Source organism: Dendropsophus ebraccatus, chromosome 12 (assembly GCF_027789765.1).
Source record: "Dendropsophus ebraccatus isolate aDenEbr1 chromosome 12, aDenEbr1.pat, whole genome shotgun sequence".
Classification (NCBI taxonomy): domain Eukaryota; kingdom Metazoa; phylum Chordata; class Amphibia; order Anura; family Hylidae; genus Dendropsophus; species Dendropsophus ebraccatus.
In genome coordinates this window covers 78,603,330-78,620,166 of record NC_091465.1, presented here as the reverse complement: position 1 = coordinate 78,620,166, position 16,837 = coordinate 78,603,330, and the positions used below count along the sequence as shown (strand labels likewise).

General features: G+C 44.9%; 1 protein-coding gene across 2 annotated transcripts; it reads right to left on the bottom strand.

Moving 5' to 3' along the window:
* Positions 1-7,112: 7,112 nt before the first annotated feature.
* LOC138769929 (ly6/PLAUR domain-containing protein 5-like) lies at positions 7,113-14,885 on the bottom strand. 2 transcript variants are annotated; one of them, XM_069948686.1, is made up of 5 exons: positions 14,790-14,885; positions 13,178-13,303; positions 12,160-12,333; positions 8,809-8,946; positions 7,113-7,466 (listed from the first exon to the last, which is right to left on the bottom strand). In XM_069948686.1, exons 1-5 carry the CDS (start codon positions 14,842-14,844, stop codon positions 7,129-7,131), a joined length of 831 nt encoding a protein of 276 aa, XP_069804787.1. In that variant the 5' UTR covers positions 14,845-14,885; the 3' UTR covers positions 7,113-7,128. The 2 variants fall into 2 exon arrangements, 1 of the variants encoding a protein (XP_069804787.1); XR_011359352.1 differs by lacking the exons at positions 8,809-8,946; positions 12,160-12,333; positions 13,178-13,303; positions 14,790-14,885 and adding an exon at positions 7,586-7,672 and having other exon boundaries at positions 7,387-7,466.
* Between the last annotated feature and the right edge of the window lie 1,952 nt (positions 14,886-16,837).

The window sequence follows — 16,837 nt, the reverse complement described above, 5'->3', positions numbered from 1 at the left end:
AGCTCACAGTGCAGCCCCGCGTTGCCCAAACCTCTCTCCTGTTTGGCAGCGGCGTGATGACGTCACACGCACGCTGCTGAGCAGGGAAGAAGTTCGGGCATCGCGGGGCTGCACTGTGAGCTTCCGGCCTGTGTGTATCGGAAGCTCACGCCGACCCTGCATGGGGGAGACCTTTCCAGCCTGCCTCTGTACCTGCCGCCCTGCTGATCCCCCGGCTGGTCCCCCTGCCAGCTGGCTAATCCCCCGGACCCCCAGCTGGTCTCCCTGCCAGCCGGCTAATTCCCCTGCCCCCGGATGGTCCCCCTGCCACCCAGCTGATCCCTCAGCCCCCCGACCTCTCCCCCTTCCCTCCCTGCCTGTCACCTCAGCTGCCCCCACCCATCCTCTCCCCCTGCCACCCCAGCTTACCCCGATCTTCTCCCCCAGCCCCCCGATCTTCTGCCCCTGCAACCCCAGCCGCCCTCCCATCTTCTCCCCCTGCAACCCCAGCTGCCCCCCATCTTCTCCCCCTGCAACCCCAGCCACCCTCCTATCTTCTCCCCCTGCAACCCCAGCCGCCCCTCATCTTCTCCCCCTGCAACCCCAGCTGCCCTCCCATCTTCTCCCCCTGCAACCCCAGCCGCCCCCCATCTTCTCCCCCTGCAACCCCAGCCACCCCCCATCTTCTCCCCCTGCAACCCCAGCCGCCCTCCCATCTTCTCCCCCTGCAACTCCAGCCGCCCTCCCATCTTCTCCCCCTGCAACCCGAGCCGCCCCCATCTTCTCCCCCTGCAACCCGAGCCGCCCCCATCTTCTCCCCCTGCAACCCCAGCTGCCCTCCCATCTTCTCCCCCTGCAACCCCAGCTGCCCTCCCATCTTCTTCCCCTGCCGCCCCAGCTGCCCTCCCATCTTCTCCCCCTGTTGCGCCAGCTGCTCCCCCTGTTCCCCAGGTTCTCTCCCTCCCCCAGTCGCCCCAGCTGCTCTCCCTGTTCCCCAGGTTCTCCCCCTCCCCCGGTCGCCCCAGCTGCTCTCCCTGCCCCCTTAGCTTCTCCCCTTGCCACCCCAGCTGCCCTCCCATCTTCTCCCCCTGTCACCCCAGCTTCTCCCCCCCCCTCCTGCCACCCCAGGTGCCCTCCCATCTTCTCCCCCTGTCACCCCAGCTTCTCCCCCTCCCCCTGCCACCCCAGCTGCCCTCCCATCTTCTCCCCCTGTCACCCCAGCTGCTCCCCCTGTTCCCCAGGTTCTCCCCCTACCCCGGTTGCCCCAGCTGCTCCCCCTGTTCCCCAGGTTCTCCCCCTCCCCCGCTTGCCCCAGCTGATCTCCCTGCCCCCAGCTTCTTCCCCTCCCCCTGTTGCCCCAGCTGCTATCCCTGCCTCCCTTCCCTATTCCCCCCAGCTGCCTCCTTTCCCCAGTCACCCCCAGCTGCCTCCCTTCCCCAGTCACCCCCAGCTGCCTCCCTTCCCCAGTCACCCCCAGCTGCCTCCCTTCCCCAGTCACCCCCAGCTGCCTCTCCTTCCCCAGTCACCCCCAGCTGCCTCCCTTCCCCAGTCACCCCCAGCTGCCTCTCCTTCCCCAGTCACCCCCAGCTGCCTCCCTTCCCCAGTCACCCCCAGCTGCCTCCCTTCCCCAGTCCCCCCCAGCTGCCTCCCTTCCCCAGTCACCCCCAGCTGCCTCTCCTTCCCCAGTCACCCCCAGCTGCCTCCCTTCCCCAGTCCCCCCCAGCTGCCTCCCTTCCCCAGTCACCCCCAGCTGCCTCCCTTCCGCAGTCACCCCCAGCTGCCTCCCTTCCCCAGTCACCCCCAGCTGCCTCCCTTCCCCAGTCACCCTCAGCTGCCTCCCTTCCCCAGTCACCCCCAGCTGCCCGCCTGCAGATGAGTTGTGGTCGGTGAAGTCTTCATGATGGCTGCTCCAGATGGAGAAGAAAGCGAAGTGTGAGCGACAGCAATAGGAGAAGACGTCACCTGTGAGTCATTAGTAACTGCACTATAATCACTTCTATAGTGTGCAGAGCCTGTGTACCATTGGGGTCTTAATGGGTCAGTGTATCGTTTGCGGTAGTGTACTGACACAGCCCTGCGGTCATTACAGTGCACTAGCGCCAATTTTTAAACTAGGACCCAACTACAAGAGCTGCAGGCACTACAACTCCCAGCATATGCTGAGGGCTGCAGACTGTCAGTACATGCTGGGAGTTGTAGTGCCTGCAGCTGTTGTAGTTGGGTCCTAGGTGCATTATACACTGGAGGCTTTGTGGGAGATCAGAATACAGAGATCTGTGGGGGCTAAGTGTAGGGAAGTGAGCCCAGAACATCACTAATAGGGGATAGGGGAAGATGTTGTTGTTCTATCCCCTATTAGTGCTGTTCTGGGGTCACTTCCCTACACTGAGCCCCCACAGATCTATGTATTCTGATCTGCCACAAAGCATCCAGTGTATAGGACCCAACTACAACAGCTGCAGGCACTACAACTCCCAGCATGTACTGACAGTCTGCAGCCCTCAGGATATGCTGGGAGTTGTAGTACAGCAGTACAATCCTCTCATAACTGTAGACAGATGTATTGCTGGTAGTCACCAACAGACTGCAGCCACCAGGACACTCTGCACACAGTGATTTATTCAGAGACTACAACTCCCAGCATACCCTGAGTTTTAGTTCGACTGAAAATGTTATTTACAAGGGATTTGTCACAGATACAGATGAATCCAGGAAAGGAGCGGGTCAGCATGTCACATTTCACTGGTTCTATACTGGTGTGCCCCAGTCCGACACTGGACAGAAGGGGTCCCCAAATTAAGTCCACGGCCTCTTTCCTTCCTCCATCACGTCTGTTTGATGAGAAGAGCGGCCGGCCTCCAGCACGCAGTATACACCATGCAGGTAACCTGCCAGTGCTGAGTGGAAGGGGGGGGGGACATTACAGCAGGGGTATATATACTATGGGGGACATTACAGCAGGTTTGTATATATACTATGGGGGACATTACAGCAGGTGGTATATACCATGGAGGACATTACAGCAGGTGTATATATACTATGGAGGACATTACAGCAGGTGTATATATATTATGGAGGACATTACAGCAGGTGTATATACTATGGAGGACATTACAGCAGGGGTATATATACTATGGGGGACATTACAGCAGGGGTATATACTATGGGGGTCATAACAGCAGGGGTATATACTATGGAGGACATTACAGCCGGTGGTATATACTATGGGGGACATTACAGCAGGGGTATATACTATGGAGGACATTACAGCAGGGGTATATACTATGGAGGACATTACAGCAGGGGTATATACTATGGGGGACATTACAGCAGGGGTATATACTATGGGGGACATTACAGCCGAGGTATATACTATGGAGGACATTACAGCAGGTGTATATACTATGGGGGACATTACAGCAGGGGTATATATACTATTGAGGACATTACAGCAGGTGTATATACTATGGAGGACAATACAGCAGGTGGTAAATACTATGGGGGACATTACAGCAGGGGTATATATACTATGTATGGGGACACATATCAGAGCAGGAGGTATATACTATGTATGGGGACACATATCAGAGCAGGGGTATATACTATGTATGGGGTCACATATCAGAGCAGGTGGTATATACTATGGAGGACATTACAGCAGGGGTATATATACTATGGAGGACATTACAGCATGGGGTATATACTATGTATGGGGACACATATCAGAGCAGGGGGTATATACTATGTATGGGGACATTACAGCAGGGGGCATATACTGCACTATGTATGGGGTCACATATCAGAGCAGGGGGCATATACTATGGGGGCACATTCGAGAAGGTGGTATATACTATGGGGGCACATTAGAGCAGGGGGTATATACTATGTATGGGGACACGTATCAGAGCAGGGGGCATATACTATGTAAGGGGACATTACAGCAGGGGGCATATACTATGGGGGCACATATCAGAGCAGGGGGCATATACTATGTATGGGGACACATAGAGCATGGGCCATATACTATAGAGGCACATTACAGCAGGGGGTATATACTATGGGGGCACACTACAGCAGGGGGCACAGCAGGGCTGGACATTATTACTATATGATGGCACAGCAGGGGGCAATATTACTATAAGTGGGCACAACATGAGGACTTTATTACTATACGGAGGCACAACAGGAGATATTATTACTATATGTGGGCACAGGGGACATTATTACTATATGGGAGCACAGCAGAGGATGCTACATACAGGGGACAACCCACACACTCATTAAGAAAAAAGGGAAGGAACTTGAAGGAAATGTGCGGAGCCTGAGATGTTTGTCTTGCAGGTTGTAAAGAGAAGAATTGTAGCTGCAAGAAATCATCCTGGAGGTCCAGGCCAGATGGAGAGGAAAGGGAAAGTGACACCTGAGATTGAAGAAGATGTCACCTGTGAGTCACTGAATTACATGTTTTTTCTTAGTTTTTTTGTAGAAAACTATTTGGTAGGGAACCCTGAAGTTAAAAGGGAAATATTGCTCTTTGCCATAATACACACGCTGCTTTTTAATAGCAGAGTTTTACTGTATCAGCTGAAATTGTGGCAAAACTGCATGAGATAATAATTCTGTAGTCTGTGTGCAGCATATGGTATATACTGTATACAGTCTGTGTGCAGCATGTGGTATATACTGTATATAGTCTGTGTGCAGCATATGGTATATACTGTATATAGTCTGTGTGCAGCATATGATATATAGCCTGTGTGCAGCATGTGGTATATACTGTATATAGTCTGTGTGCAGCATATAGTATATACTGTATATAGTCTGTGTGCAGCATATGGTATATACTGTATATACTCTGGGTGCAGCATATGGTATATACTGTATATAGTCTGTGTGCAGCATATGGTGTGTACTGTATATAGTCTGTGTGCAGTGTATGATACATATTGTATATAGTCTGTGTGCAGTGTATGATATATAGCCTGAGAGCAGTGGATGATATATAGTCTGTGTGCAGCATATGATATATCGCCTGAGAGCAGTGTATGAGATATAGCCTGTGTGCAGCATATGGTATATACTGTATATAGTCGGTGTGCAGCATATGACATATAGCCTGTGCGCAGCATATGGTATATACTGTATATAGTCTGTGTGCAGCATATGGTATATACTGTATATATTCTGTGTGCAGCATATGATATATAGCCTGTGTGCAGCATATGGTATATACTGTATATAGTCTGTGTGCAGCATATGGTATATACTGTATATATTCTGTGTGCAGCATATGACATATAGCCTGTGTGCAGCATATGGTATATACTGTATATAGTCTGTGTGCAGCATATGGTATATACTGTATATAGTCTGTGTGCAGCATATGATATACAGTATAGCCTGAGAGCAGTGGATGATATATAGCCTGTGTGCAGCATATGATATATAGCCTGAGAGCAGTGTATGGTATATAGCCTGTGTGCAGCATATGGTGTATATCCTATGTATGTCATATGCTGCACACAGGCTATATATGCCATATCATGGGCTACACACCTGTGTATTTTAATCCTTAGGGTACGTTCACATGTACCCTATCCGCTATATATTCTACACAGCCTTTAAGTACTTTCTGGTTGCTCCTTACTGCTTCAGCTAGTGTATATGGTTGGGAACTGCAGATGGGACTTAGACTTGCAAGTCCAGGTTCCTTCAGCGATTCACATCTGCATATGCTGCTGTGGGGGCTAACACAGTGGGCAAGAGAGCACAGAAAGTACTGAAGTGCTGAGTTCTCGCATTATGTATTATTAACATAAACACCCCTCCCCGTCCTGTCTCTAGCGCCTGGCATCTTCCTCTGGACTGCAGCCTGTAGTGACCATCACATGCAAAACAGAGGAGGATGCTGAGCCACACAGCCAGGAGTGAGGAGGGGTAGGTGCTAAGTCTGCTACAGTAAGTAGCCACCTGTATAGATCGCTGTATGGGATATATCTGGAAAAAAAAATGGGGGGGCCCCAAACAAAATTTTTGCCCAGGGCCTCCACCAACCTTAATCCGGCCCTGCCCCTAGTGGTCCAGTGTTGCAGCAAATGAAGCATTATACGGCACCCATTGGGCTGATAGTCTGGCTTCGAAAACCTTGGAAGATCAGATATTATAACCACAGTAAGCTCGCTTATATTTCCCCTCAAATGAATAACCATTAATGTACAGGATAAATCTTCCAAGGGCACTTAAACAAATATCCAATTTAAAGGGGTTTCCCCATGAAGCAAAGTTAGTAAAATTTGATATGTACTACCAGGGGCGGATTAACTTTACCATAGGCCCCGGGCTGTTCACCAAGCCTGGGCCCCCCACCCCACTGTAACTATGGCGGCACTAGCCTGCCGTTCATAGTACAGGACAGATAATGTCATGATGTCCTGATTTGTGCAAAATTGCCATAAAAAAACAGTGATATTTTTCGCAAATCATGGCGGAAGTGTAACCAGGAGAGTATAAGTCTTTTTGGGTGGTCATGGGCCCCCCAGGAGCTCAGGGCCCCGGGCTGCCGCCCAAAACGCCCCTGTTATAATCCACTACTGTGTACTACACATATATGTATGTAAAGGAGTATAAATGTACTGATTGTTAAGGTAAAATGACCTACATGACTGTACTATTCTTCTCCCCCATGAATCTTATCAATTCCTGCTTTCTCTGTCACCATGCAACAGATAACTTTCCCACAATCCTCCTTGCTTATGTATACAGTAGAAACTATTGAGTAATAACCAGTTGAATAGAGCATGCCTAACCATCTTAGTAGATGCCCATGACAGTCATAACCAAGGGCAACAGGGCAAAACAAAGAGATCAATATGGATATATACAGGACGTTTGAGGGTTATGATAAATCTTATTGATGTATAATGGGTATGGACCTATTTTGGCATTAGAGAGCAACATACTGTCCATCTGGTGGAATAGACCCTAACCAGAAATGATTCAATATGGTATATGTTGCAGCATGAAGCCTCCTGAAATAAATAGAAAAGCCTCCTGAAATAAATAGAAAGAATGTGGGAAATTCTCTTCTGTTAATTAACAAAATAATCAAAAACTTTAGACCGACACATCTGGATTATATTTTAGCTGTAATTACAAGAAGGTTATTATAACAGGCAGAATGGCCACCGCCACATAGCATGGGTGTGTTCTCCCAATGCCACTGGTAGTGTTTTGGACAGTGGTCACGGTGGTCGCAGTGGTCTCAGATTCAACAGTGGAGTTGTCGGTGTTGTCTGTGATGGGAGAAGTGACATTTGCGGTAGGAGCTTCTGTTGTCGTTTCTGGGGAGAACATATTGTTGTTGCATAGGCTGTTTTTGCAATACTTGAAATTAAGTGACATTTCGTACCATCCGTGATCAATGGTGATATTGGTCTTATCGGTGTAAACAGAACATTGTTTAACAAAGATGGGAAAAGACATGCTTCCTGGAAGAGAGAAAAAAGATTGCGTAAGTCATTATTACACTGTGTATATAAATAGAGCAGGTGCTCACTGACTTTACTGTTCTTGTAGGGGGGTGGCGTCCCAAGTAGGCGAATCTTACCCCGATCACCTTAAAGTGATACTGACACCCTCCTTACTCATCAGTTAACAGTGTGATCAGGGCGGGGCTTCATGGCAGTTGGGCCCCATCTCCCAGCTGGGGACAGGGCCCAACTGTCATGAAGCCCCGCCTAGTTGACACTGTTAACCAATAAAATTAAGCCATTTTAAAGCAAAAAGACAAAGACAAGTTTTATACAGGGACATATCGAATGTACATCTTGTGGATAGTGAGGAGAATCGCACATAGAATAAGGGGGTGACAATATCCCTTTAAGATCTGGTGCAGATGTCACTGTGCTCTACTTATTTAAAGCTGACAAACCTATTAAACTGGCACTATGTAGCAGAGTTAATGAGGTTGTCTAGACTTACAAGAACATGGTCACTTTCTTCCAGAAACAGCACTACTCCTGTCCTCAGTTTGGGTGTAGGGGTTTTGCAGCTCAGTTCCATTGTACTGGAGATGAATTGTAATACCAAACACAACCTGAATACAGGGGTGGCTCTTTTTCTGCAAGAAAGTTTTAAATCTTAGATATTCCCTTTAAGACTATCGCTTAGTGGTGCCTAAAGCTACATCTAAAACCATGTGCCGCTTGTCAGGATTTTACCACTGCCCGTGGCTGGAGAATGCATGGTTTCAGACTTCTTATTAACTTCTAATACTAAGGGTTCAGCTTGTGTCTTCCAGTATTTCTCAGCTGCTGTATGTCCTGCAGGAAGTGCTGTATTCCTTTTAGTCTGACACAGTGATCTCTGCTGCCACCTCTGCCCATGTCAGGAACTGTCCAGAGCAGGAGAGGTTTTCTATGGAGATTTGCTCTTGCTCTGGACTCTATAATGAGACCTCTATAGGTCTGCATAAAACGTTAGGAAATTTTTAATGAAAACGAATTGGAACGTTGCTTTACTTTTCATTTTAGATGGATTGGAACAGAACAGGAGGCACAGTCCACCCACCCTTCACAAGAATAAAGGGACTACTATATAATACTCACCATACTAGTGTATACATACTTGCCCAGTACCATTTTAGCATCCCCTGACTGAATATTATATTAAAGTAACCTACATATGTAGATATCTTTGTCAGATTCCTTGTTGTTTCACAGTCACTGCTGATGTCAACAGGTAATAAGAGAGTAACAGCAAAGTCACTCGCTAAGCGTCATTAGACCAATACAGGATAACAGCATCCAGCACCTATCACACTGGACTTACCTATAGTGACGTTCCCTTCAGCTTCATAACAGGCGTCAGAGCCACTTTGACACTTCACTTGTTCCGCTAAATCTTTTGCGCACATGGTCTGGTTGGTGCTGACGCAAGAATAGCATTGGAGATCACTGACTGGCGTTCCTGATAACAGAGAGTGACAGGGGGAAAATCACAACTTTATCCTAACAAGCTTTAATTGGATATTATAGTTCTTAAAGGGGTATTCCACTCAGGTAAAATAAATATTAAATTATTTCCCCTCCAGGAGATTAACAGTTCATTCCATACATGTCTTTACCTTTTCTGTTTTCTTCTTTCAGTTCTGGCCGGCTGTTTCCGCACTCTGTACTGCCAGGAGGGTCAATCACTAGAGATGAGCGAACCTGGAGCATGCTCGAGTTCATCCAAACCCGAGCATTCGGTATTTGATTAGCGGTGGCTGCTGAAGTTTGATAAAGCTCTAAGGTTGTCTGGAAAACATGGATACAGCCAATGGGGAACATATATTAAGGTGCGTATCGGCGGAAAGTGCCGATTTGCGTATTATTTTATTCGCAAATGGCCGATTTGCAAATAAAATATTCGCATATCGGCACTTTCCGCCGAGTACGCCAGGGGGCGGGGTGGGGGTGTTTAGGGGGCAGAACGGGGGGCGTGGACTCAGAGTCCGCGCGATTTATCTTTTGCTCCAGCAAAAGATACGCCGAAAACCTACTCCACCTTTCAGGTGGCGTAGGTTTTCGGCCGTGCGCACCGACGTGCACGGGATTTATGTAAAGGCAGTCCGCCTCTACATAAATCTCTGTAGCATCGGAGATGTGGGGACATTTTTAAGTCCGGCGTAAAAAACGTCGGACTTAATAAATGTCCCCCAATGACTATATCTATATTATCCACATAGCCTTAGGGCTTTATCCAACTTCAGCAGCCACCGCTAATCAAATGCTGAATGCTCGGGTTCGGATCGACTCCAGCATGCTCGATGTTCGCTCATCTCTGTTAATCACAGTAAGGTCACAAGTAACTTGACCTTAGATTAACTTTTCTGCATTACACAGCGCAGAAACAGCCGACCAGTGAGCTGTTTACATAAGCCGTCTCAAAAGGGAGGGGGTGACAGAAAGAACAGCTCCTACACAGTTTTCTGTGTCTTCAGCTTTAAGCAGCAGGCTCAGAACTGAGAGAAGGAGACTGATATAGAACAGGTATGGAATGAATAATGAATTGTTAGTATTTTACCTAAGTGGAATACCCCTTTAAATTCTTACCATCAAGAATAAGGCTTGTATATCCCATGCTTAAGCAGATTTTTTTTTGTATTATATATAACTATATAATGTTCCTTAATGAGTATCTTCAGCCCAAAATGCAACTTATCCAGCATTAGAAAAACATGGCCACTTTCTGTCAGAGACAGCACTACTCTTGTCTCCATATCAGGTGTGGTTTACAATTAAGCTCCATTCACTTCAATGGGACTGAATTACAAAATCTGCAATCAAACTCCAGACAAGACTCCTGCTGTCTCTGGAAGAAAGTGACCATGTTTTTCTAATGCCGGATAACCCCTTTAACTGCCTGGCAATCAGTCGGATTTAGAGAACCTCCATTTCCCCTCGCTGCGTAGAGACATATTTATCTGGATATTGTCTCATGACCAAATAGTTAATAGGAACATGCGAAATGCTTTACACTCCATTACAAGGATACAGGAACTATATTTGTTCCTCTTTTTAACCTAACACAAAGACAAAACAAGTAGTACTAAAAAAATGAAGTTCATGGAAGACATCAGTGATGAGGAAGTAGCTAACTCCACCTCCATTTGTTGGTGCTATACAAATAAATATTATTATTATTATATTTAATTGAATTCAATGTAGCTGCAACCATCCTGGAAATAAAGGTTTCTCCTGTTTCTCAGGAAACAAATGCAGAAGTTCTTGAGTTTTTTTATTTGCAGGATGGGCAGAATCCATTTGGTCCATCCTCCTCATACCCATAAAACCTGTTTTGCTTCCTTGGCCGGTTGGATGTTAGTTTTGCTACTGTGCCATGAGGTTATTTGCTATGATTTTACAAGGCAATATTGACTTGGCCTCTTCCCATTCCTGTAATGTTTTATGGGGGACAGGCTGTCTATTATGGCACGCTGTACGGAGGTCTTACCATCACCAGCTGCCAATAGCCCACTTTACTGGTGCTTAGGGGGCTTGTCCATCACCAATAAATTAATTGTATAAAATCACAATTGGGGGCCCAGAAGGGTGTGCACTGAGGTACTGATGTGTAGGTTAAAGGAAACCTGTCATCCCCCGTGCTGGGGCAGAGCCTGGATGACCCTCCGGTGGAGACCCTTATACTTACCCTCTGCACGAAGTCCAGATCCTGGACCCGCTTCCATTGCCGAGACATCACCGTCGGAAGCCCAGCGTGCGCTCATCAGAGATGAGAACGACGGCTCTATGAGCGTTGGACTGATCTATGAGCGTGCTCTGGGCTTCTGACGGTGATGTCTTGGCAATGGAAGCGGGTCCAGGATCTGGGCTTTGTGCATGGGGTAAGTATAAGGGTCTCCACCGGGGGGGTCGGCATGGGGGGGTGACAGGTCCTCTTTAAATCCTTATACTTTTGCAGTATGCGTACCTCCTCCCCCTTACACCGCTCCCTGCTTAGCTTACAGCACTGAGACCTATACATCAATCATGCATGCAGGGAGGGACAGGGGAAGAGGTGTGCATACTGCAGCTCAGGATAACCTCTTTGACACTAGGAGGAAAACAAGATTTTTTATCTTTATTTTTTTAACAATCCATTTGCTTTGAGTTCTGTACCTCAGTAGCTGCTGCATTCAAACCCTGTCTGCTTTTTCTTTAGCAGCATTTATGAGCAGACACCGCACTATAATTATAAATATATCACGGAGAAGGTGATTTTGGCTGTAGGGGTTGGGCGGGGATGGTGACATCACTCAGAGGGTGGAGCTACAGCTTAGAGGAAAGATCCAGCCAAGTCTCCTGTGACATCAGAGGATGATGCGTTGTCTAGGAGAGAGGGGTATGCAAAAAAGAAAAGAATGTGGAGCCTCATTTAAGAGTCTCGAAACATAGGACTAGCCAGATAGGACCCAGCCAGGGGTGGTGGCTTTGGTGGTTTCCCTACAGGAGCCACCCCTTGGAGGGATATCTGGCTAGTCCGACTCCAAGTTTTGAATCCGAGCTATTCAGCTCATGGAGAGTATTATTTTTCTCAACCCCTGAATGTAAGAATGTCCCCATTCACAGACAAGCTAAGATCCGGACCGCAGTAAGAATAGAAGTGGCCGTCATTACACCTCCGTGTATTATCAATTACCTGAATTATCAAAGACGTCCTTGCTTAGATCGATCGTGTTCTCATTGCATAATGAAGAGATACAGGAAAGCTTTGAAGCCTGAGTCTGCAGCCCATAAGAGAGGGATAAAGAACGGATTTTTGTCACGAAACCTTCCTCACACATCTTCACTATCCTGTTCTCTATCTGGTTTCCTGATGATAGAAATGAGAGAGAAACAAAGGTATCACAATGATATTAGATACAAGCGGGGTGAATTGGATACATGCCCCTAACCCAACTTATCTTCAGACCCCCACATATAAAGCAGTTCTGTGTTTCACCCAACAACTCAATGCCACATCAGGAGCTCCAAACAATCAATAATAAGTAAAAAAAAAAAAAAAAAGTTATGTATGGTTTAAGGCTATGCACACTGTGTATATTTTTTAAGGCAATGGCCGTTCTTGCCTTGAAATAATGCACTGGATTGAACTCTCTGGGGAACAACGGCCATTGTTCACACACTGTATTGAACGATAGCTGTTACTCCCCTATGGCCACACAAATAATTTACATGTCAATTACTTGCAGATGGAATAACGGCCGTTGTTCCCACTCTGTTGACAAATTCTGATAGCCGTACATTGCATGGACCTCAATGGTTATTTTGGATTTCAGCCAGACCCTACTGTGCCCACAAACCAAATGAAATAAAACGATGTCCCAGCAGTCAAGGTAATGTTTATAGCAGAATACATTTGTACTGTAAAGTAAATGCTCTAAAAACAAACTCCATGGAAAGATCACTACTAACCCCCCCCCCCCCCCCCCCCCCCCCCCAAAAAAAAGTACGTTTTTGGGATTTCACAATATATTATAATGAGGAAAAAAAAAGTGAAAGTTAAAAATACAACTTGGCTCTAACAATGGAAAAAATTAAGATCTTCTCTTTTAAAAAGTGAGGACCAAAATATACGCCATCTCTTACTGCTCCTATAGCCAGGATCTAAGAGACACGGACTGAGCCATTAAATTTACAGAATCCAGATATTTTACCTGCTTGTGCTGAGAATGAGACTGATGTACAGACATTGTCATCTCCGGTGCAGTTTATCTTCTCTGATAGGGAACAGTCAGCATTCAGCGCTTCATTACAGGTATAACACTCCAGGCACAGGCAACCTGTAATAGAAATATAATTATATAGAGTGTTACATCAATCTATCTTTCTTTCTTTCTTTCTTTCCATCATCTCCTATCTATCTATTATCTATCTATCTATCTATCTATCGATCTATCTATCTATCTATCTATCTATCTATCTATCTATCTATCTATCTATCACCTATCTATTATCTATCTATCTCCTATCTATCTATCTATCTATCTATCTATCTCCTATCTATCTATCTATCTCCTATCTATCTATCTATCTATCTCCTATCTATCTATCTCCTATCTATCTATCTATCTATCTATCTATCTATCTATCTCCTATCTATCTATCTATCTCCTATCTATCTATCTCCTATCTATCTATCTCCTATCTCCTATCTATCTATCTATCTCCTATCTATCTATCTATCTATCTCCTATCTATCTATCTATCTATCTATCTATCTCCTATCTATCTATCTATCGCTCTTTTTCCTATCTATCTATCTCCTATCTATCTATCTATCTATCTATCTCCTATCTATCTATCTATCTATCTATCTATCTATCTATCTATCTCCTATCTATCTCATATCTATCTATCTATCTATCTCCTATCTATCTATCATCTATCTATCTCCTATCTATCTATCTATCTATCTATCTATCTCATATCTATCTATCTATCTATCTATCTATCTATCTATCTATCTCCTATCTATCTATCATCTATCTATCTATCTATCTATCTATCTCCTATCTATCTATATATCTATCTATCTATCTCCTATCTATCTATCTATCTATCTATCTATCTATCTATCTATCTATCACCTATCTATTATCTATCTCCTATCTATCTATCTATCTATCTATCTATCTCCTATCTATCTATCTATCTATCTATCTATCTATCTATCTATCTCCTATCTATCTATCTATCTATCTATCTATCTATCTATCTATCTCCTATCTATCTATCTATCTATCTATCTATCTATCTCCTATCTATCTATCTCCTATCTATCTATCTATCTATCTATCTATCTATCTATCTATCTCATATCTATCTATCTATCTATCTATCTATCTATCTATCTATCTCATATCTATCTATCTCCTATCTATCTATCTATCTATCTATCTCCTATCTATCTATCTATCTATCTATCTATCTATCTATCTATCTATCTCCTATCTATCTATCTATCTATCTATCTATCTATCTATCTATCTCCTATCTATCTATCTATCTATCTATCTCCTATCTATTATCTATCTATCTATCTATCTATCTATCTATTTATCTATCTATTTATCTATCGCTCTTTTTCCTATCTATCTAGCATCACTCAATAAAACAACTTAATGTAAATCATAAGACACTATAGTAATTTTCTAATATAAAGTACTGGTGCTTTTCCATGTACTGTTCTTTCCAGTTTTCCTAAATAATATTATAATAAGATTATAATGGGTCTTACAGACACTAGGAAATAATAAAGAAAATTACCGGTCACAAGAAGACAGCTAATGATGAAACCCAAGAAAACAGTGTCCGATGCCATTAGTGGACGCCCAATGCTGAACCCTTACACCAAAAGAGGTTTCCTACAGGAGGACAATGGTATCTAAGAAGGTTCCCCGAGAGTCTAATGATGTCCTTGACTATAAAGCTACGCCCAAGTCATGACGTGTTTATGGCCTCCTCTACACACGCTTTCTACTGGTTGAGTCTTTCTGGGTGAAATGTGTTATTTTGCACTTGATATTTTATTCTGTCAATCATTAACACTTGTGGAGCTGAATTTTACACCTGGTAAGATGGCTTCATGAAGAACCTCATATTTTTCATAAACTATTTTGGTTGAGGGCAATTTGGGAGTTTTCCAAGACCTCGATATCCACAATGGCGGAAATTTCTAGAGCCCACAGTTTATATGTTATTAGAAAAGGTAACTATATAAACCATACAAAGTCCTCTTGACGTGATAAAAAGGAGCTTATACGTCTAGAGATATATTTAGAAGTCCCCTCTCCTGAAAATGAAGAAACATAACAGAGGTAGTAGTTGTACCTGGACCCTGGAACCTAAGGGTCACAAAGGCTCCTCAGCCTCATAACAAGACCCCAGTATTATAAATGGCTCATTGGAAATGGAGGCCCTGGTACGATATTACCCTGGAGGTCACAATTCTGAAGAGAGGGTTAATGTCATCTCAACTGTTCATAGCAGGTCGCGAGAGCCCAAAACAGCCATTTTCCTCTTTTATCGTTGTAAGACGAGAAGGTTAGCATGATTTCAAAGCCATTTGCCTTTGCCCATGAAGCCTCATACATTGGTGATAAAAACGTATGAGAACATTTTTGAGAACATGTGCAAAGAATAAGAAAAGTGTTGAGCGAGATTCTCAACCAAGCACCTTGTGGTAATGGTGGCCATACACCTTAAGGTTATGTTCACACAACGTAAGTTCCGTAGGAATCAAGGCCGTTTTTACAACGGCCGTGATTCCCACGGAACTCACATAGTGCTACAGGCTGAAGTGATCCTGGCCGGAGTGTATACACGTGGTATACTTTCCGACCGGGATCCTCAGCGGCACCGTAGAAAACTGACATGTCAGTTTTCTGGGGCTGCTATTCAGTGAATAGATGAGCCCGCATCAGAACTCTGCGGCGCTAAAGATCTGCAGTAATGTTCGGGATGATCTTTTCAGAGACCGGCCGTTCCGAAACAGCCGGTCTCTTACATGATGTCAACATAGCCTAAAGGGTCAAAATATACATAAGTTAGAATGAAAAATACAATAGGGGAACCAGAAACCCTCCTGTCTGCCGAGCAGCAGGCACCTGGTCAAATGCTCGAGTCTCCCATTGATTTCAGTTGGATCCAGTAGAGTACTGACTGGTTAAAAAAAAAATTAACTTAAGGGTACAAACCCACTTGACGTATTTGCTGCGTGAATCAGTCTTAAAAATAAGCAGGCAAAACGCAGGTTGGCTTTATACAATTGTTCTGCGTTAAAATACGCAATTGCGTATTTTTGAAGCATGAAGCTTGTTGTTAGCAAAGCATCAGTTGTTAACAACCTGTGCGAAAAACGCATGTAGCTTCACGCTTCAAAAATACGCAATTGCGTATTTTAATGCAGAACAATCGTATAAAGCCAACCTGCGTTTTGCCTGCTTATTTTTAAGACTGATTCACGCAGCAAATACGTCAAGTGGGTTTGTACCCTAAAGAAGTATTCCAAGAAAAAATAACTTGTCCTGTATCCACAAAATAGGGGGCAAATAAGAGATCTCAGGGGGTCCTTCCTCCATACCCCCCCAATGATCTATGTATCGGCCCGCAGCTAATTTGTTTTGAATAGAGACGCGGGTACGGCACGTGACCTACAGCTCTATTTATTTCTATCGACTCCATAGAGAATGAATGGAGCTGCTGGGGAGAGCCAAGTACAGCACTCCACTCTTTACGCTCCATAGGAACGCAAAGAGCCAGGAGTCACGTGCCATACCTGCGTCTCTACTCAAAATGAAGGAGCCGCGAGCTGA

Excerpts from the sequence above, each read along its gene's own strand:
- LOC138769929 (XM_069948686.1), bottom strand. The coding sequence starts at position 14,844 with ATGGCATCGGACACTGTTTTCTTGGGTTTCATCATTAGCTGTCTTCTT. Across the intron at positions 12,334-13,177 it reads CTCATTCTCAGCACAAGCAG|GAAACCAGATAGAGAACAGG; the intron begins GTAAAATATCTG and ends TTCTATCATCAG. Across the intron at positions 7,467-8,808 it reads TGAAGGGAACGTCACTATAG|GAAGCATGTCTTTTCCCATC; the intron begins GTAAGTCCAGTG and ends TCTCTCTTCCAG.